The sequence below is a fragment of the Sus scrofa genome, chromosome 3 (assembly GCF_054392235.1).
Source record: "Sus scrofa isolate SSC_HxYL_T2T_F1_AM1 chromosome 3, Sscrofa_HxYL_maternal_Yorkshire_Landrace_v2.0, whole genome shotgun sequence".
NCBI classification, from domain to species: Eukaryota; Metazoa; Chordata; class Mammalia; order Artiodactyla; family Suidae; genus Sus; species Sus scrofa.
Window position 1 is genome coordinate 40,277,745 of NC_139385.1, and position 21,036 is coordinate 40,298,780.

General features: G+C 55.7%; 1 protein-coding gene across 3 annotated transcripts; it reads left to right on the top strand.

Moving 5' to 3' along the window:
• Window positions 1-2,146: 2,146 nt before the first annotated feature.
• CARHSP1 (calcium regulated heat stable protein 1) lies at window positions 2,147-15,366 on the top strand. 3 transcript variants are annotated; one of them, XM_003124608.7, is made up of 4 exons: window positions 2,147-2,187; window positions 9,696-9,857; window positions 10,778-10,900; window positions 12,795-15,366. In XM_003124608.7, the coding sequence occupies exons 2-4, from the start codon at window positions 9,703-9,705 to the stop codon at window positions 12,955-12,957; spliced, it is 441 nt and encodes a 146-aa protein (XP_003124656.3). In that variant the 5' UTR covers window positions 2,147-2,187; window positions 9,696-9,702; the 3' UTR covers window positions 12,958-15,366. The 3 variants fall into 3 exon arrangements, with proteins under 3 accessions (XP_003124656.3, XP_005662204.1, XP_013851113.2); XM_005662147.4 differs by lacking the exon at window positions 2,147-2,187 and adding an exon at window positions 6,221-6,366; XM_013995659.3 differs by lacking the exon at window positions 2,147-2,187 and adding an exon at window positions 6,221-6,340.
• The last annotated feature ends 5,670 nt before the right edge of the window (window positions 15,367-21,036 follow it).

Here is a 21,036-nt window from a genome sequence, read left to right on the forward strand (position 1 = left end):
CATTTTCTGGTGGAGGACACACTCTCCCAGGCTTGTAGAAGGCTGCATTTGCTTGGGTCTCTTCTTTGTGTGGTTGTATTGTGGAGGAGGGGGACAAAGAGGAAAGGGAGACAGAAGGGGGAGAGTGTGTTTCCTCTGAAAACTGGGTTTGCTTCTTTTTTTTTTTTTTTTTTTTTTTTTTTTTTTGCCTTTTCTAGGGCCGCTCCCTCGGCATATGGAGGTTCCCAGACGAGGGGTCAAATTGGAGCTGTAGCCGCCAGCCTACACCAGAGTCACAGCCACACGGGATCTGAGCTGTGTCTGCAACCTACACCACAGCTCACGGCAGCACTGGATCCTTACCCCACTGAGCAAGGCCAGGGATCGAACCTGCAACCTCATGGTTCCTAGTCGGATTCGTTAATCACTGGGCCATGACGGGAACTCCTGGGTTTGCTTCTTGGTGGGTGTCAGCCAAAAGATATAAGGAAGCTGAAGCTCTGGAGAAGTGTTTATTATTACCTGCATCACATAAGAACACCTGAAATCATCCTCAAAGCTGTGTCTTCCCAACAGCAAAATTGAGGAAGGTTTAAGCTAAGGCTCCACGTGCATAGTCATGAAGGGGCTTGAGCAGAGAAGTCGGCATAGAACTGTGGCCAAGGTGGACTGAGTACAAGCTTTCAGTGACTGAAGTCACAGGGTCGACATCATCGTTCCTTTGCGGAGGAACCAAGACTGTTTCATCCATGATGAAATATTGCGTCTTTTTTTTTTTTTTTTTTTTGCCTTTTAATGCCGAACCTGTAGCATATGGAAGTTCCCAGGCTAAGGGTTGAGTCTGAGCTGACGCCACAGCCACAGAGATGTGGTATCTGAGCCGTGTCTGCGACCTACACCACAGGTCATGCCCACCCCAGATCCTTAACCTACCAAGTGAGGCCAGGGATTGAACCTGCATCCTCATGGTTCCAAGTGGGATTCATTTCGCTGAGCTACAGTGGGAATGAGCTATTGTATCTTGACTGCTTTTCCTTTGCTCCTGCATTCCTTCACTTTCCTTAACATCAATAATTTTCAGACCTGGCAATTACTGCAGGTTCAATCCCTGGCCTCGCTCAGTAGGTTAAAGATTGGTGTTGGCGTGAGCTGTGGTGTCGGTTGAAGATACAGCTCGGATCTGGCACTGCTGTGGTATAGGCTGGCAGATACAGGGCCAATTGGACCCCTAGCCTGGGAACTTCCATATGCTGCAGTTGCGGCCCTAAAAAGATAAATAAATAAAGGCTTAGATCACAAAAGGGCTTCTCATGTCAAGAAAGCCATGCCTGGTTCTTTTTCCTGGGACCCCCCCACTCCCACCCCCACCGCAAGCGATCTGCATATATGAAAGGCAGGCAGAGCTAGTGGGTTTCAGGAGAGACCCCCATGCTACCCCCAATCCTGGACCCTGTTGTCGCAGGACAGTTACAGGATACCTCCCCACTTCCCGCTGCCCCTCAACAGCCAGCCTGAGCCTTGATCCAGAGCTGGGCTCCCTTTCAGGGGCTGTTCCCAACTTGTTGTGTGTAAGGGGTTGATCACCTCTCTGTCTCAGTTTCCTCTCTTGTTAAATGAGAGTAAGGTCATTCACCTGCAGATACAGAGGACTCGAGGAGGAAGTGGAAATTAAGAACAAAAAACACAAACAAAAAAAGAACGAAATCAACAGCTCCCGTTTTTTTTTTTTGTTCTTTCTTTGCATTTTCGTTTTTTTCTTTCCCTCCCTTTGGCAGCTCTCATTCCTTCTTGACATTCCTAGATCTCTTTCTTTCCGCTAAGACGGAGGTGCCCCGGACTCATCCGGATTCTGGAGCGAAGGTCAAGTGGGGGCCGGACCGACCCGGTTGGCTAGGGGAACAACAAATTCTCCCACTTTCCAGGGGCGTTTTCTGGCCGGGGGTGCAGCACAGGCGAGAGATCGGGTTCCCCCACCCAAGGCTTTGCGCCCGGCGATCCCGCCACTCCCGCGCGCAGACACAAAGGTCCGGTCCGGGCTGGTCCCGCCCGCCCCGCTCTTGCTCCAGCCCGCAGCCCCATTGGCCGAGAGCTCTGGGGGGCGGGGCCTAGGCAGGGGCGCCGCGAGACCGTCCCGTGAACCACGCCCCCTTCCCAGCCCAGTTCTCGCAGTTCGAGCGGAGCAGCTGGCGGAGCTGAACGGATCACCAGGTAGGAGCTTCTCCCGGGACCCCAGGAGGGGTGTGGTGGGGTGCCCCTGCCCTGTAGGAGGCCCAGGGATGGCCGGGATGGGACCTCGGCCTCTTCGTCAGCTGCTGCCCCGATGCGTCTCCCCTCTACAGGGTCTTCCGACTCTTCGGTCGGGGTCTCCGGGCTGGGTTTCTCTAGGCCCCTAAAAAAATACCCGGGCCGCCGTGACCTGTTTGGGGAGCACGGGTTACTCATCCTTCCTGGAGAGGGGTGGGTGTGGCAGCAGCTGGAGGGATTTGGGGGCAGACGTCAGGTTGCATTTCCCGCCTGGCCACCTGTTTTCTTCTTGCGGAAAAAGCCTTCCCTCCTTCTCGTCCTCCCCCCCCTCCGCCTGCCCCCCTTATCTCCCTCCCCTTTCGCCTGTGGGCTGGAGCTGAAAGGGGTGACTCGCGGTGCGCTGGGGCGAGGCGAGGGGGGCGCCGCTCCAGAAGGTGGAGCCAGCCCCCAGCCAGGCCTGGTCGCGCCAGCTGTGGACTCGGCAGTGGGACCTCCGCCAGGCCTGGCGGGGTGTGGGGGGGTATCCTGGCGCCGCGCGATTGGCCGCGTCTGGAGAGGAGGAGCCGCCGGGCGCCGGGCCGGTGCGTTTGCGTCGGGATGGGGGGCCCCAAGGCAGTGCAGAGAAACTTCCCCCGCGCCCACAGGCTCCCCTCCCCACCGGCCTCGCTGGCAGCCCAAGTTTTCAGGCCGGAAATGCAACGGTTTTTTTTTTTTTTCCCCCTAAAAAGGAAGCCCCTGGCTCCCACAGCTTTTCTGAGGTTGGAGTGGATGTGTGTCTTGCGGGTGGAGGGCGCGAGACCAGCCCACTCCAGGCACCATCTCTGTTCCCACAGACGGGGGTGTCTCTTTGCAAAATAGGAAGCTTCCCTGAGCCTCCGTTTTCCCATCTGTAGGCTGGGAAGATTGTTTTTCCTACCCTAGCAGAGTGAGTGAGGGTAAAAGGAGATGGCGCACCCAGTGCGGGGAGAAACGTTAGCTATTGTCAGTTTTCACATGCCTTTTTGATATTTCTCCGTCTCTCGGCTCCCATTCTCGCCCCTCCAATCCCTTCGTCACCCTGAACCTAGAGGGAAGTTGTAAAAACAGGTTCAAGTCAACCCTCAGCTTAAAATCATCTCCTAATGTCGCACGGTTGTTTAATTTCCAAACTTGTCCGCAGAGCTTTCTGTTATCTCCTACCCCACCCCATTTTCTGCTGCCTGTCCTCCCTCTCCCTGGCCTTTTGCCCCTGCCGGACCCTCTGCCTGGAATGACTTACCCACGCCCAACCCAGTTTAGGACTCGAAGCAGCAGCCTCCTCAGGCCCGGGCCTCCTCTGAGCCCGCTCTGTGCTTCCGGTACTGGGGAGGTCTTGATGACCACGGCTTCTCAATGCTGGCGTGTCTGTCACCCTCCCCTCCATCCCCACCCCCCAACTGGCGGGGGTGCCCCCGTAGAGCACCAACAGGGCCCTGTAGCGTCGTCATGGAGCCCGGCCTGCAGCAGATGCTCAAAGGGGAATGAGCTGAGCCAGGCCTAGCGCGGGGCTCTGGAGTCCTGGGTGGGGTTGCGGGAGGGCTCCCTTGGGAGAAGAACTGGCCTTTCTTTGTCTCAGCGAGGGGCAAAGTCAGGGCATTTGGTTTGTGTCCCATCAGCAGGGACAGGGATGGGAGGGATTATTCTAGATCCTCATGCCTGACAGTTCCACCATCAGCGGCTCAACTCTTGCTGCCTGAGCCCATTGTCGCTGGCACCCTCTGCACAACGCCCTCGCACGACATCCGCCCGGCTGAGAGGCTGCGCCACAACTGTCTCATTTGACAGATGAGGAAGCTGAGGTGGGGGCGGCGAGGTCGCCTGCCAGGGCTCACGGAGCGAGCGGAGAGAAGAGTTAGGCTGAGACTCAGCTCTGACCGAAGCCCTGGGAGAATGGAGACAGACTGGAATCCAGGAATGCTGGAAGTGGGGGTGACGGGGTGCTGAGTCGACTTTTAGTTACAAACAAGGGCTCGAGCTTCCCCCCCTCCAGGGTGCCCAGGCGGGGGGCGGGGCGGGGCGGGGCGGTCCGGAAGCGCTAAGCCGGGCCTGGCAGTTGTGCTGGAGGGGCGCCTCAGCTTCCCAGGAGCTAGTCCTCGGCTTTCCGGCTTTCCAGCCTCTTCCCAGCACTCTGGGGCGGGCCGAGCGGTTCCGGCTGGGCGCTGGCTGGGCATCACCGGCTGCACCCTCCAAGCCTTGTTTGTACTTCTCTTCGGTGGCCAGGCCTCCCCGCCCCTGCGCCCCTTCCCCTCGGGGTCTCAGCTCCCTCCCCCAGGACTCCCCGCCCCTCCCTTGGCCCCGCCCCTTCTGAGTCTTGCCCCCCCACTCCCCATCAACCTTTTCCCCTTCCCCTCCACTCCCCCACCCCCATCTGAGCTCCCCACTCTCTCCCAAACAATGGAGGTGAGTGTGGCCAGAAGAGTCCTCAGGCTTATTAAGGGCCTCTCCGACTTCCTCGGGATCCCCCTGTCCAGCCTCCCCTGACCTGCCAGGCCTGTTGGCCCATGTGCCCTCAGTTCTTGGGAGGCTGGAGCTCAGCTGGGCTGGAGGTCGAGAGGGGAAGCACTGGCATGGAACCTGGGTCTACTAGGGTGACTGTGACTCATCTAGAGCCCTCTCCCCCTCAATCTCCCTCCCATCCTCTTACTCGGGCTGAGAGGTGCAAGACTGTTAACCCCTGCCACTCTGTGTTGGATGACCAGCAGCATCTGCCTTGCTGGGAGCTTCTTAGAAATGCACAATCTGAGACCTCTCCCCATCTTCAGAATCTGCATTTTCTCACTGTCCCTGAAGAGCAGGGTTGGTTCTCCAGTGCCCTGTCCTGTTCCTTTCAGGTGGGCTAGGACTCATCCCTACCTGCCAGCAGTGGCCTGGCCCCAGGGGTGGAAGGTATCTGAATATGGTGCCCAGCCCTGGCCACCCCCATCCAGAAACCCGTGAAGGCTCAAGACACTGCATTTTTTCTGGTTTTGCTGAGAACCATGCTGAGAATGAAGCTCCCAGCTTGAATCCAGCTTCTCCTATCCAATCTTCCTGCCCTCAAGGGTCTGAAAGCTACTGAGAATGGAGCCTTGTGAAATGAACTGCAGTCTCCTTCTCACTAAAGTGTAAATGACTGATAGAGGCAATGGCCCCTCCCTGGAGTCGAGAACTGGCTGCTTGGCTCAAGACAGACTTGCCTTTGATATGGCTGGTGGACTTTGAGGCCAAGAAGGCAGGAAGGGAGGGGTTAGCAGGGTCTCTGCAGGATTGGGTCTCCCTCACCTTGATAGGTGGGCGAGTGGAAGAGGGGTTAGGAAGATCAGAGCCTGGTGCCCAGCTGAACTCTCAGAACCTTCCAGGAGGACCTGCACAGCCTGTGGAAAATTCCCAGGCTATTTTGGGCTATGGCCCCCCTTCCTGCCCTTTCCCAGGGTAAAGGCCCTGCTGACACACCCCTTCCTGGGGCCATTGGGATGGGAGTGGTTTCCTGGCCCCCCCACCGCCCACCTCTAGGCTCTGGGTCCCCCTCCCCCGCTGGGCACTCTTCAGGACCTAGGGTGTGACAGGAGGAGGGGGAGCATGGCCAGCAGCTCACCCCCACCCACGCCCCCACCCCTGCTTGCTTTTGCACCACAGCATTGTCTGACAGACTGTGAGTTTCACCACTTTTATTTATCAGAGGTGGGACCTGGCAAGTCACCAGAGACCTTGCCTCAGTTTCCCCATCAGTGAAATGGGGCTGAGCTGAGTCGTGTGAAGCGCTGTGAACCCTCCCTGGCTCTGGCAGGCCGCTCTTGTCTTGGTGGTGCTGGGTCTTCCCCTCCCTGAATATAAACCCCTGGAGGGCAGTGGGCGTCTGGTCCACTGGTGTCCGCCTGTGCATCTGGCTTCCGACACACACACACACACCACATGTGCACAGAGCCAAACACACTTGGACAATCATGTGCGCACACAGCCACACACATATGCACACGTGCACACACAGACCACGTGCGCACACAGCTCAGCAGTTGCGACATGGACATGCCTTGGGCGTGACGCTGGTCTGTTTGCTGCAGGCCCGGGGCCCATCTCAGGTCCGGCCTTGCCCCTCCTGCCAGCCCGAGCCTCTGCTCAGGTTTGCAGACGCCCCGCAGCTGTAAGGTAGGGGAGGAGGGCAGTGGCAGAGGGAGGGGCCCTGCCTCCTCCAGGGTGGGCTCCAGGACTGCCCCTGCTGTTGCTGGGAGAGCAGTTGCCCCTTGGGAGCCTGGACTATGCTGGGGGGTGGGGGTGGGGCTGCTGCACCCCGATCTGTGTGTGTTGAGGGGCAGCAGCGGCCGGATCTGGTGGCTCCCGGGGCCTGGCTGCCCCCTCCCCCAGCTGTTTTCCTTACAGCTGGACTTTAACCCAGGCCTCCCCACACAGAGGCCATTCACTCCTCCTCCCACTCTGGCCCCCAGGGGCTGGCGCCTGTCCAGGCCTGCTCCAGCTGCCCCAGCTGCTCTAGCTGCTCTCAGCTCCAGCTCCGAGGGCCCATGGGAGGCGGGCAGGGTGGTGGTTAAGGCTCCCATGTCTCCCTCCCCTCACCCCCCCATGGCTCTGGTGACCCCCTTCCCCCCACCGGGCCTCCGTTTCTCCCACTGCCAGGTGCGTGTAGCCCCTGCTGCTAGATCGTGCAAGGTGCTGGGCGTACAAGTGATCTAATGCAGGTTAGGACCCTGCTCTGTCCCAGCCCCAGTGCTGGGCCCCCATGGATGTGGAGGGCCCCGGCTGCACCCAGGTTGTGCCCCTCAAGACGGTGGGTTCCTTTAGCCTCTGCAGGATTGGGCGGCCTGGGGGAGTTGAGGGGGCTGGAGTGGAGAGAGTAAGGGGGCCACAATTTGGGTCTGCTTCACTAACCCCGGGGCGGGGAGTTGGGTGTGGGAGGGACAAGGGGACAGGCAGACAGGCATGGTGGTGAAGAACAGAGACATGTGGGGATGACAGAGATGCTCCCCAGTTTCTGACCTGGCCCTGCCCTCCTGTCTGCCACGCCTTCTGCCTCTCATGCCTCCTTCCGCAGGACCCCCCTCCCCTGGGCCTGTCCCCTTGCTGGCCTTCAGTCACACCTCAGGGCCTTTGCACAGGCTGCTCCCTCTTCCTGGAAGAGGCTCCCTCTTTTACAAGTGTTCCATTCTTTCTTACTGTTCAGGACCCAGCTTGCACCCTCGATAGGGTGGCGCCCCCGCCCTGTTCCTTTTTTTGTCCCGTGTATTTCTTACTGGCCCTTTCGGCCGTCTGTAATTATCTGATTTATATATTATTGACCTGTTTCTTCTCTGCCTCCAAGTTCAGCTCTGTCTCTAGAACCATGAACAGGGCCTGACACCAGGCACATATCTGTTGAATGACTTTATGATGACAGTTATAACAATAATCATAGCTAATGCTTAATGCTCCCTTGTTCTGGGCAGAGGGTGGGCAGAGTGCCTAGCATGTGTAATTTCATTTCAACTTCCTGACAATGGTGTGAAGTCAGAACTGTTAAACTCTCCATTTTCCAGATGCAGAAGAGGGTTAAGAGAGGTTAAGTAACTCACCCAAGATCACGCAGCCAGCAGGTGGTAGGATTTGAAGTCAGATGTGCCTGACGTCAGGGGAACAAGGGAAATTTGGGATAGAGTGGGGGGAGGGCAGTCCCCCCACCCCCACCCTCACCCCCGTGTCACCAGGCCGTCCTAGAACCCCAGGCGTTAAAACATTCTAGGACTCTATGACCTGCGCTAGTGGGTCGTGCTGGAGCCCTGACCCCCTGGCCGAGCAGCTGGGGCCTTTATGAGGTGGGAGCTCCCCGGACTCGCGGTCCTCCCTGGCCGCGGCTGCCACTGAGAGAAGGGTCAGGAGGTAGGATGTCACTTCCTCCAGGAAGCCAGCCAGCCCTCTCCCTTCCCAGCCAGACAGAACTGAGTCCTGAAAGGGGAGTGTGCGGGACTGCAGGGTGTGGGAGGGAGAGGTTTCTTTCTTTTGGGGGAGGGGGTGTCCCTTTCCCTGAGGAGTCAGGCCTGGTTCTTAGGCAGCTTGAGTTGGGGGCAGAGGGTTGTGGCTGGGTGCTGCAGGTTGAACACTGACTGGTGCCCTGGGCCGCAGACTTACTGCGGGGAGCGGGTGCAGGGGTGGTGGACTGGAGCCTCAAGTCTCAGAGCTGCTGATTTGTTCAGACTGGCTGGAAACCGAGACTTGGGCGCAGACTCTGCATAGCTCATGTTTAAAATAGGGAGTTCCTGGAGTTTCCGTCGTGGCTCAGTGGTTAACGAATCCGACTGGGAACCATGAGACTGCGGGTTTGATCCCTGGCCTTGCTCAGTGGATTAAAGGATCTGGCATTGCCGTGAGCTGTGGTGTAGGTTGCAGACGCGGCTCAGATCCCGCGTTGCTGTGGCTGTGGTGTAGGTTGCAGATGCGGTTCAGAACCCACGTTGCTGTGGCTCTGGCATAGGCCGGCGGCTACAGCTCCGATTCGACCCCTAACCTGGGAACCTCCATGTGCCATGGGAGAGGCCCTAAACAAGGCAAAAAGACAAAAATAAAATAAAATAAAATAGGGAGCTCCTATGGGAGTTCCCGTCGTGGTGCAGTGGTAACAAATCCAACTAGTATCCATGAGGATGTGGATTCGATCCCTGGCCTCGCTCCGTGGGTTAAGGATCCGGCGTTGCCTTGAGCTGTGGAGTAGGTGGCAGACACAGCTTGCGTCCCGAGTGTCTGTGGTGTAGGCCAGCAGCTACAGCTCCAGTTCAACCCCTAGCCTGGGAACATCTATGTGTAAGAAAGAAAGGAAGAAAAAAAAAACGGCCTGGATCTGAATGAGAGGCCTGGTGAAGATGCCACCTTTGAACTGCCCCTGCCCCTTAGGGTCTCGTGCACTCGCCTGCCAGGCCTCCCTCTCCTAGATGCAGGCTTGTGACAGCCCTTCCCGGACCCAGGCTCGAGTCTGAGCCTTCTTTGGTTTGTGTCCCAGTATTTCCTGGAGGAACACTGAGTGCTGGGCCCTTTCTTGCCTTCCCCTTCCCCATGGTGTCTGGCACTTAGGGGTCAGATGTTTGATGAGTGGCTGGAGTCCTGAGCTGGGTCGTTGGCACAAAGCATCCCCGCCCACCCCGCTGCCTCCCTGCCCCCTCCCTCCCTCCCTTTCACAAGGATTCACTGAGAGCCCCGAGCATGCCAGGGTCAGTGCTGGGTGCTGGGGATATAGAGGTGCCGATGGTGTCTTTGTAGGGGGGGACCTGGCATTTCCAGGCAGTGCTATGATGGAGGGAGCCCCATGGCAGCCCCAGGAGCACAGATCAGGCCCCAGGGAGAGCCGGGCGTGTTCCCGGAACAGGTGACCTCTGTGCTGAGCGAGCCTGGAGCCTGCATCCCACAGTGAGAGGAATGAGTCTCAGGCGTGGGGTGGGGATGCATTGGGGTCCCCCTGGCGAGGCGTGAGCCCCTGAAAGCCCCCTGTCTCTCTCCAGGTCAGCCATGTCATCTGAGCCTCCTCCTCCATCACAGCCCCCCACCCACCAGTCCTCGGTCGGGCTGGACACTCAACGGGCCCGAGATCGCTCACCGTCCCCTCTTCGGGGCAACGTGGTCCCAAGCCCGCTGCCCACTCGCCGGACAAGGACCTTCTCAGCGTGAGTCTTGGGCTGACTGGGGGAGGCTTCCTGAGTCCCTGAGACAGAGGGTCTCCGTGACTCTGGCCACCTCTACCTCACGGTCCCTGCCTGTCAGGTGGGAGACTTGGGGTTGGGAAAGGGCTGATGGTGAGATACTGGGCAGGCGCCTGGTAGACTCTGGACCCCAGCACTGCCCCCAGGCCCACTTGAGCCTGTCAAACGCTGGGGGCGAGGGACGACAGTGGCGATGGGTGGGCAACTGCTGGGGCCTTAAATCACTGGGCCTTAAATCACACGTAAGCCTCTTCCCCATCCGCTGCGAAGTGGGAGCAGGAGCAGGTGGCCACGGTGCTGCAGAGCCCCACTCGGGGCCTGGCAGATGCTGCTCTCGGATTAGTGAGCGAAGGCTGTGGCTGCTATTAAAAATTAGCCTCTCGGAGTTCCCGTTGTGGCGCAGTGGTTAACAAATTTGACTAGGAACCATGAGGTTTCAGGTTCGATCCCTGGCCTTGCTCAGTGGGTTAAGGATCTGGCGTTACCGTGAGTTGTGGTGTAGGTGGCAGTCGCAGTTAGGATCCCGCATTGCTGTGACTCTGATGTAGGCTCCGATTCAACCCCTAGCCTGCGAACCTCCATATGCCGAGGCAGCGGCCCAAGAAATGGCAAAAAGACAAAAAAATAAATAAATAAAAATAAAAAAAGAAGAATTAGCCTCTGGAGGGACTTTCAGAAAGTTTTTAGTGATGGGGAAGCTGAGGCCTGAAAACACCTGCTGGTGTCATTCAGAGTCACCAGTCTCTGAATGGCTCCCAGAGTTGTGCAGTGCATAGCTTGCACAGCTGTACATGGTGGTCCTGGGTCCTGGGTGTGCCCCAGAGAGTGGGAGCGCTGTCCTGGAAGGCTCATGGGGCCCCTCACACATCCCCTGTCTCTGTCAGGACGGTGAGGGCTTCGCAGGGCCCCATCTACAAAGGAGTCTGCAAGTGCTTCTGTCGATCCAAGGGTCATGGCTTCATTACCCCGGCTGACGGCGGCCCTGACATCTTCCTGCACATCTCTGAGTGAGTCAGCAGCTGGTCTGGGGTGGGTGCTGCTCTGGCCCCGAGGAGGCGGGGAGAGTTTGTGACTCTGATGAGTGCCACAGGCATGATGAGGGTGTGCAGCCAGGCATGGGCGACTCTGCTTGGGATCCGGACGTGACTGTGTTCAGGGGCGGGGTTGTGAGCCTGAACATGGTGGTGGCAGAATGTTAGAGGCTGCAGGCAACGGTGTGCATGCATGTATGCGTGCGTGCGTGCATGTGTGTGTGAGTTGAGAAGCTCTCCAAGCGGGTCGGAGTGCCTGTGTATCTGGTGGGTGGGGAGGAGCAGCCCTGGGTGTCAGGGGAGCTGTATTTGGCCTGGGAGCTGGCTTCCTGACTGCCTTGGGGGAGGCCGCCTGGTGAGGCTGGGGGCTGCCTGAGCTCCGCTCCAGGAAGGAAGTTTGGAGCTGGACCCTTTCTCCTGCCTCTTGCTTATTGACGTCCTTCCTTCCTGAGTGTCTGGAAACCCTCGGGGGTGGCAGGGGAGTTGGGGGACGCCCAGGGCGGGACCCACACATCCTTGGCCTCTGGACTGGAAGGCATCCAGCAGCCTGGGCTTCACTTCCCATCTGCTGGGCAGCCTGCAGATCTCTAGGGACCTGATCGACACCCTCCCCCACCCTAGTCTTTGACCTCAGAAGCCCCAAATCCTCAGTCCATGGCAGGCAAAGTCTTTACCCTACACAGCAGACATGACAATGTTTTTTTTAGGATCCTTTTGGAAGTGTCTGCTGTGATGGGACTGTTATCCCTCCTTACCTTCCCCCAACATTCTTGGGGGAATGTAGTATAGACATGAGGACGATACCAAAGCAATGCATGTCATATATATATATGAATCATACCTACACGTGGATGTAGACATGTTTCTCCGTATTGGCTTTTTCCAGAAAGGATTTGTATTGGTTTTTAAGGACACACACAGTGCAACAAGAAAAATTAGGAAGGGAAGCATGGGTTTGGGAGCAAATAAAGATGGAGATACTGGGGTGTCTGGTTTCACTGCTAGAAATAGGCTTCACATTTATTCCTGAGCTTCCTGGTGGCCAAATCAAAGAGGGCAATGTGACTTTTTTAAATCAAGACAAACCAGTTCTGGGGAGCTGGCTGGCCTTGACGTTGAGGATCTAAAGGGGATTTTCCTCCTGGAGTCTCATCAAGGGGGCATCAAGAGGGGCACCTCACTGTCACAGGTGAGGTAGTGACTCATGTGTTGCAGGACTTTCTTGAAAGCTCACCAGGATTCTGAGGAGTTGAACAGCCTGGTGTCTGGGACTCCTGGACCAGGGATGGGGCAGGGGTGATGCTCAGGAAATCCTTGCCCAGGCCATCTCCCAATGCTGATTCCCTGGCTCAGACTGGCTCCCCCATGTCCATCCTTAGGGCCCAGGGTGCCCACTTTTTTTTTTTTTTTTGTCTTTTTAGGGCTGCACCTGCGGTATATGGAGGTTCCTGGGCTACGGGTCTAATCAGAGCTATAGCTGCTGGCCTACACCACAGCCATAGCAACGCGGGATCTGAACCACTTCTGTGACCCACACCACAGTTCACGGCAACACCAGATCTTTAACCCACTGAGCAAGGCCAGGGATCGAACCCGAAACTTCATGGTTCCCAGTCGGATTCGATAACCACTGCGCCATGATGGGAACTCCCAGAGCACCCACTTTTAACGCGAGCATACCCAGGGGGCAGAGCTCCATCTCTTTCAGGATCCAGCTCCCAGGGAAGGAGCTGATGGGCTCAGGCGTGCCTCAGCCATGACCAGAGGCTCGAGGTGGCGCCTTCCGGTGGCCGGGCAGGGGGGCAGGTCCTCTGTGTGTTGCATGGCTTCCCTGAGTGCCCACCCTGAGCGCTCTCTCCCCACCCCACAGTGTGGAAGGGGAGTACGTCCCCGTGGAAGGCGACGAGGTCACCTATAAGATGTGCTCCATCCCGCCCAAGAACGAGAAGCTGCAGGCCGTGGAGGTGGTCATCACCCACCTGGCGCCGGGCACCAAGCACGAGACCTGGTCCGGCCACGTCGTCAGCTCCTAGGAGAGGCCGGAAGCATCCATTCTTCCCGGCTTGGGGGAGCCTCGGGGAGAAGGAGGCAGGACCAAACTGGAGAGGACATTCTGTCGCTTGAGATGGGGCTTCAAGGGGGGAGTGTGGTCCCTTTCAAGTGCTCCTGGAGGAAGGGGTGTGGGGGGCAGGCACTGGGTGCTCCTGGCCACCAGCACAGCCTCTGACCATCGCCACCAACATCTCACCGTCTGAAAAACATTAAAAGCATTGAAAAAGGAGAGGTGCCCCGCCGGTGGCTGAGGTGGCTGAGCGGAGGGTCCAGGCCCTGCCTAGGGGGCTGGGTCAGTCTCTGTTCTCCAGCCCACAGAGTCCCTCATCCCCCTGGAACCGAGGGCACAAAAATCCCCAGATCTGGCCCCCTGGGGGGTGACAGGGACCCTGATTGTTTCCCCGGAGGAATTCCCAGCCAAGCGCCCCAGCCCCACCCTTGTGTCTCTGCTGGCCCTGCTGGGCAGAGCAGGCTTCTCGGATTCTCAGCTGGTTGTTCCCAGGGGTGGGGAGGGCAGGGGGCTTTGGTGCCTTGGTAGGGGGAGGTGTCACAGCTGGGTGTCCGGGAGCCCTGAGCCCTCCACTTGGCAGGGATGTGCTCAGGGCCGAATCCTCACTCCCTTGGAAGCCCAGTGTTTCCTGTCTCCAGGTTGAGTGGTCCTGGCTCAGCAGCCCTTTCGCATCCCTGGCGCCGAGGAGGTGGGTTGGGATGGGGAAGGGTGGGGGATGGGCATGCAGAACGGGGAGGGTCTTTGTTTATAAACAGACCTTTTTCTTTTCTTTTTTTTTTTTTTTGAGAGTTTAAGTTTTATTTGGAGTGAAACTAGGACTTAAGCCCAGGAGACAGTACTCAGCCCTGAGACACCCCTCCGAGGAGGTGAGGGGGAAAGCTAGGACATATGAGGTTTTGCAACCTACAAACAGACCTGTTGCCAGATCCATCCAGGGGAGATCGGGTCGTTTGCTTCCTAACAAGCCTGGTAAAGCCAAAAGCTGAAGGAGAAAGACACCTTTGGTGGGGTTTTCTGGAAAAGCGGTCTGAAGAACTGCTTAGGTGGTTGGTTTTTTTTCTTCTCTTTTTTTGCATAACTGAAGTGCTCACCAGAGCTGGCTGTGTTTGCACTTTGCTGCTGACGTTGCGAACCTTCATAGAGTATTTCCAGTAAACCAATCCTTCGGATTTTCTTTGCGTGGTTTGGTTTGCCTTTAGCTATGATTTAAGAAATAGAAATAGCTGGGAAATGTGTGGCTGAGAGGTAGTCAGGATGCAAGTTGGTGCAGGGAGGCCAGCCCAGGAGAGAGATCGGTGGCCTCTCCTAATGTCCTAATTCTGGGTGCCGGGGATTGGCTTCATCTGAAAGGCCTGGAAGGCTGGAGGTATTTTGCCGAGGGCTGGGACTGCTGTGTTTTGAAGTATAACTGACCCACAGCGCTGTGTTTCCCAGCGCATAACATAGTGGCTGGATTTCTCCGTACATCACAGAATGGGCACCATCACAGAATGGGCACCGGAGTTGCTTTAAAATAGGCCAGGAAGTGTGTAGGTGACAAGTGTTCAGTGAAACATCACAGTTAAGGAAGCTGATCCTTTCCTTGGGGCCTGCGGTACCCTAGAAGGGTCCACCCCCAAGGTCCTGCTTCCTGCTGGCCGGTGTGCCTTTCCCCTTCAGCCTTGGATGTGGCTCCTGGAGCCCCCTGTGTAGGATACAGACCACACTTCCAGAGCTACTTGTATTTTTTTTTTTTTGTCTTTTTTAGGGCTGCACCTGCGGCATATGGAGGTTCCCAGGCTAGGGGTCGAATTGGAGCTATTGCTGCTGGCCTGCACCACAGCAACGCAGGATCTTTAAGCCACTGAGTGAGGCCAGGGATCGAACCCACATCCTCATGGATACTAGTTGGTTTGTTACTGCTGAGCCACAATGCGAACTCCTTCTAGAGCCACCTCTGCTGAGACCCACACAGGCCCCCGGAGGTCAAGAGCCTGTGTCTTCACCCCTACCTCAGAACACCGCCCACCGCTGGCAACTTCATCGCTCTGTCCTCACCTGGGCACAAGGTCGGGGCTCCTGTGACCCCACCAGCCCACCGTCACCATCGGGGCTGGGAGCTGGATCCACTCTTAAGAGGCTGCCTCTGGGCTTTCTCGCTGGGTGTCCGCCTTTGTAAATGGCTCTCGCTCTGCGCTTCCTGTGTGACCCCTTCTTTCTCCCTCGTTAGAGCTGGATTCCCCTCTCTGCACAGGCAGAGTCTCAATTTACAGAAACTCATGGGGGCCCTGGGAGGATGCATGGTGTTGGTGACAGAGCTGGGAACAGAATCCGGGATTCCTGACTCCAGATCAAGCCTCCCACCAGCGCTTTTCTCTCAATAAAGGTGGTTTTGCCGTGAGGCTCTGCGTTGTGTGTTCATGTGGACGCGGGCGAGGAGGCCGCTTTCCAGGAAGCTTTTCCTTGCAGCTGGCAGGTGAGGGCCTCTCCCCAAAGGAAGCTGACTCAGTCATTGTACTTCACATTCTGTGTTTTGGGGATGAATAAGAAAATGAGGTCATTCCTTCCTTAATTGTCATCCTCACGCATAGGCAAGCTAAGCAGTAGGATGTGGCTTTTCGACAACAGAAAGTGCCACGTACTTGGTCAGGTGTGGGTAAATGCCCTGGTTTTGGTTTTGGTTTTTGGTTTTTTTTTTTGTCTTTTTGCTATTTCTTTGGGCCGCTCCCATGGCATATGGAGGTTCCCGGGCTAGGGGTCGAATCAGAGCTGTAGCCACCGGCCTATGCCAGAGCCACAGCAACTCGGGATCCGAGCCGCGTCTGCAAACCTACACCACAGCTCACGGCAGCGCCGGATCGTTAACCCACTGAGCAAGGGCAGGGACCGAACCCGCAACCTCATGGTTCCTAGTCGGATTCGTTAACCACTGTGCCAAGACGGGAACTCCTGGTTTTTGTTTTTTAATTTTATGATTGCACCTGTGGCGGATGGACGTTCCTGAGCCAGGAATTGAATCTGAGCCACAGCTGCAGCTATGGCAACGCAGGATCCTTTCACCCACCCCACTGAGCTGGAGATCAACCAGCACCTCTGCAGTAACCAGATCCCCTGCAGTAGGATTCTTTTTTGGGGGGCGTACACACCTGCTAGGCTAGGGATCCAGTTGGAGCTACAGCTGCTGGCCTACACCACAGCCACAGCAAAATGGGATCTGAGCCGGGCCTGTGACCTACACCACGGCTCACGGCAATGCTAGTGGATATTAGTGGGATTTGTTTCCGCTGAGCCACAAAGGGAGCTCCGTCCCTATAGTCAGACTCTTAACCTGCTGTACTGTGGCGGGAACTCTGGTAGATGCCCTGTTGGTGCATTTAAACTCTTACTGGGTGAGCATGAGCAGTCCGGGGAAAGGCCGTCCGGACGTCCAGATGGAGGAAGGGAAGTGGGAGATGAGGTGGCCTTGGTTTCCAGAAGCGCCATGGGGAGATGCTGGGGCTGGGGATCGGGCGGGAGAGGCTGGGAAGGTCTTACTCAGCCCGAGTTGACTTGGGCGGGTGCGGAGGTGCTTTGGGGGGCGGTGCTGATAGTGATTTTTTTTTTTTTTTTGTCTTTTGTCTTTTTTGTTGTTGTTGTTGCTATTTCTTGGGCCGCTCCCGCGGCATATGGAGGTTCCCAGGCTAGGGGTTGAATCAGAGCTGTAGCCACCGGCCTACGCCAGAGCCACAGCAAAGCGGGATCCGAGCCGCGTCTGCAACCTACACCACAGCTCACGGCAACGCCGGATCGTTAACCCACTGAGCAAGGGCAGGGACCGAACCCGCAACCTCATGGTTCCTAGTCGGATTCGTTAACCACTGCGCCACGACGGGAACTCCTGATAGTGATTTTCAAAGTGCATTAGGAAACATTGTAACCAGCCCATCGAACCTGTGATAGGGAAGAACTTTTGTATTCTAGATGTAAGTTAATCACTAAAGGGGGGATGTCTGCAAGCTTAAATTATACCTAATGGCCCACCCGTGGGAGCCCTGCCTCCCAGGTAATGAGCATTAAGCTAAAATACCTTTGTTAGCTCAGGGGAACCAGCCTGACCAGGCCCACGTGCGCATGGCTGCAGGGGAGAGAGAAATTAACACATCCCTTCCGGGCCGGACAGGAAGTAGGAACCGTTGGGCCAAGCTCCCTTCTGTTTTGGTGTAAAAGCAGCCGGAGACCTAACCTGGGCAAGATGGTTCTCTGGGCTCCAAGTCCCCCATCTTCGTGGTCTGCTGGCTTTCCAAAGAAACTCATTCTTCCTTGCCCCCCCAAAACTCATCTCTTGATTTCCTGGCCTGTCGTGGGGTGAGCAGTACAAGTTTGGACGTGGTAGCAAATTTTGGTGAGCCAGGTGGAAGCTGCTCGCGGCCAGCCGGCCCCGGTTGGGGAGGTTTGTCGTAAGGCCCTGGCAGCTACTGAGACCCCTCGTCCCGAGGATCTGCCCTTCAAAATTCCCTGAAGCAGCACCTGCCCCAGCGCTTGGCAGATGGAACAAGGAGTCGACATCTGGGAGCTGACAGTTGGGTAAGTCGCTCCAGTGTGTACAGCTGGAAACTTTATTTCCTCTGCATTTGGGGGCTTCTCTGGAATAAGTCAGTTGGTTTTGTATTTGAGTGGGGTGCCCTTTTGAAGAGCCGCGAAAACTGCTGGGCTTTATCCACTTTGCGAACCACTTGGTTTGTTTCTTGGGATGCGGTAATTTGCGTGTGCGGTTTGTGTTGTGTTTGTCTTTAATTTCTGTCTTTAAAAATGGAGACTATTTCAGGAGTTCCCATTGTGGCTCAGCAGGTGTAAGAACCTGATTAGTATCCTTGAGGATGCGGGTTCAATCCTTGGCTCCGCTTAGTGGGTTAAGCATCTAGCATTGCCGTGAGCCGCAGTGTAGGTTGCAGATGAGGCTCAGGGCTGGTGTGGCTGTGGCTGTGGCATAGGATTCGACCCCTAGCCTGGGAACTAACATGTGCTGTGGGTGCAGCCCTAAAAAAAAAGTAACAGAGAAAAAAAGGGGGAATATTTCAACTATCCCTAAAGAAAGTCCTCCGAGGCGCCTTGCGGGTAAGTGAAGTGATTACAGCTGTGAACGTGGGTGCGAGGAAGATATTTCCGTGTAACGTGTGGCACCTGTTAGGGTCTCCACAAAGGTCTTGGGCAGGGTCATCTTGGGACCCTATGCACCACATGCTGCTGCCCTTGCTGTGTGAATTATGTCATTTGCGGTCTCTTGGGTTGCTGGTATGTGTAAAAATCTCAAGATCAACCTTGAGGGTTTATTTAGCATTTTCTGTTTGCCCTTTGGGTTTTTCATGTCCTTTTGTTTCATACTGTTTCTGCACTTACAGCCAAATCAATGTTGTGATGTATAAAACTTTTATTGATGTTCAATCGAGCTAAGGAACAGGAGAAAAACAACAACTACCCTGTTCTTGTCCAAGAGTGAGGCCCTCCCGGGGCAGGGAGAGGGGGGAGAGAAAGCTTCCACCTGGTTCCTAGAATCCCCAAACGCCCCAGCTCAGAATGCAGGCTGATGGATTGATGCAAAGGCCAAAAGGCATGCTTTCATTTATTTTTTCAATTTTTATTTTATTTTTTTGTCTTTTTAGGGCCGCACCCACAGCATATGGAAGTTCCCAGACTAGGGGTCGAATCAGAGCTACAGCTGCCAGCCTACACCACAGCCACACCAGATCTGAGCTGCGTCTGTGACCCACACCACAGCTCATGGCAACGCCAGATCCTTAACGCACTGAGCAAGGCCAGGGATGGAACCCACCACCTCATGGTTCCTAGTCGGATTCGTTTCTGCTGCGCCATGACAGGAACTCCAAAGGCATGCTGTTCATGGTTAAAGATGATCCCCATCGTGGCTCAGTGGTTAACGAATCCGAGTAGGAACCATGAGGTGATGGGTTCGATCCCAGGCCTCATTCAGTGGGTTAAGGATCCGGCGTCGCCATGAGCAGTGGTGTAGTTTGCAGACGCGGCTTGGATCCTGCGTAGCTGTGGCTGTGGTGTAGGCCGGCAGCTACAGCTCCAATTTGACCCCTAGCCTGGGAACCTCCATATGCCATGGGAGCGGCCCTAGAAAAGGCCAAAAAAAAGATGAAAAAAAAAAAGGTGATCAATTGCTATTTGTGGTTTTACAATGGCTTTTGAATGACTCTGTAGCTATTGTGTGAAGTGGGAAGAGAGATGAAATCCTTTACACGGAAGCTCTTGTGCTCTCACGTGAGGGAGAATGAGGAAGGGAAGGGAACGAGAGTGAGGACATGTTGCGTTGAACCTGAACTCTTGCGGCGGAGCTGGGCTGCCCCAGCTGCCCTGGCTGTTAGGCCAGGATATCCGCCCCTTCCCCGCCTCCCATTCCCGTCCAGCCCGATTCCCGACCCTGGGGCTCAGGACGGTCCCTCCTTAGGAGGACCCATTAAAAATCCTATGTTAGTTTCTGGGGCACAGGCACGTGGTCTGGTATCCCCATCTAAGGCCTGAGAGGGCACCCAGTTGGGGCCAGGAGCCACTGCCAGGGCAGGGCAATTTCCATTGCTGTTGTCTCCTGTAGAGGCTGAATGCAAATGACCAGCCAGCTGGTCATTTAACAGGAAAGATCACAACCCCACTACACCCGCAGCCCACTTGGCCGTACCCATAGCTGAACCACATGTGGGACCCCGGTGAGGGTGGAAGGACCTTATTTAGAACCCTGCTTACTAGCTGGTGCATCTTGGCAGAGCCTTGAACGGGGGAAGCAGAGCACAAGAGTTTCTTCTTGAAATTCAGCAGACACATGAAGACCTCTCTGAGTTTTTGGAAAGGACTTAGCAGGCCTACAGATGTCCTACCAATGCAGATCCCAACATCCCTGAAAATAGTAGAATGGGCAACTGGACCTTGCTGGGGGGTAGGGGAAAGTGCCTCGGGTGTCAGGAGAAAGATGCGAAGGTTAGACATGCATTTGGAACGAACCCTTCTCATTGGTTGCTTTGAAAGTGTTGGACAGGGAATGACCAGGGACAAAATATAAAAAGAAAGGGACATGGTTAGGGGTAGTCAGTCACCAGTGGGGAAAGAAAACAGATTGCCCTGGGCCAAAACATAAGGAGAACAGTAAGCTGAGAGCGTCTCACATGGTAGCGAAAAACACTAACGAAGACGCCGGCTCCCTTGCACTTGGGCCTCAGGTGCACCAAGTTAAACTGACAGTGGAGGAGTTCCTGTTGTGGCTCAGCAGGTTAAGAACCCACCTAGTATCCATGAGGATGTGGGTTTGATCCCTGGCCTTGCTCAGTGGGTTAAGGATCTGGTGTTGCAATAGCTGTGGCGTAGGCCCGCAGCTGCAGCTCCGATTCAACCCCTAGCCGGGGAACTTCTGAATGCCGCAGGTTGGGCCCTAAAAAGCAACAACAACAAAAAACCAAACCTGTAATGAGTCTTACCCCCAGTACCTGCCACCTCAGTCTTAATCAGTGGTGGAGAAATGGTTTCGGAACTGTTTGTCTCAACTGGCATTTAAGTTAAATAGTAAGACAGGTTAATAATTGCACTGGAAAACCTTCAGAAGGAAAGAATATTTTATGGACTGCTATTTGTTATGTATGTGACACAGTTTTGTTATTAGGTACTTTTTTTTTTTTTCTTCTGTCTTTTTGCCTTTTCTAGGGCTGCTCCCGCAGCATAAGGAGGTTCCCAGGCTAGGGGTCTAATCAGAGCTATAGCCACCAGCTTACACCAGAGCCACAGCAACGTGGGATCCGAGCCACATCTGGGACCTACACCACAGCTCAGAGCAATGCCGGATCCTTAACCCACTGAGCGAGGCCAGGGATCAAACCTGCAACCTCATGATTCCTACTCAGATTCGTTAGCCACTGAGCCACGATGGGAACTCCAGTTATTAGTTTTTAAAATCAGTACCTTTTTAATTGGTTAAAGCCCTCTTTAAGGAAATTACTTCTGCTTTGGGTTAAGGCATTGGAACTACCTTTACCCTGGAGGCCACAATCCACAGGAAAAACGGGGGGGGGGGGTCTGTTATGAC

Coding starts and splice junctions, on each gene's coding strand:
- CARHSP1 (XM_003124608.7), top strand. CDS start 9,703: ATGTCATCTGAGCCTCCTCCTCCATCACAGCCCCCCACCCACCAGTCC. Junction 9,858..10,777: donor CGGACAAGGACCTTCTCAGC/GTGAGTCTTGGG, acceptor TGTCTCTGTCAG/GACGGTGAGGGCTTCGCAGG. Junction 10,901..12,794: donor ATCTTCCTGCACATCTCTGA/GTGAGTCAGCAG, acceptor CCCACCCCACAG/TGTGGAAGGGGAGTACGTCC.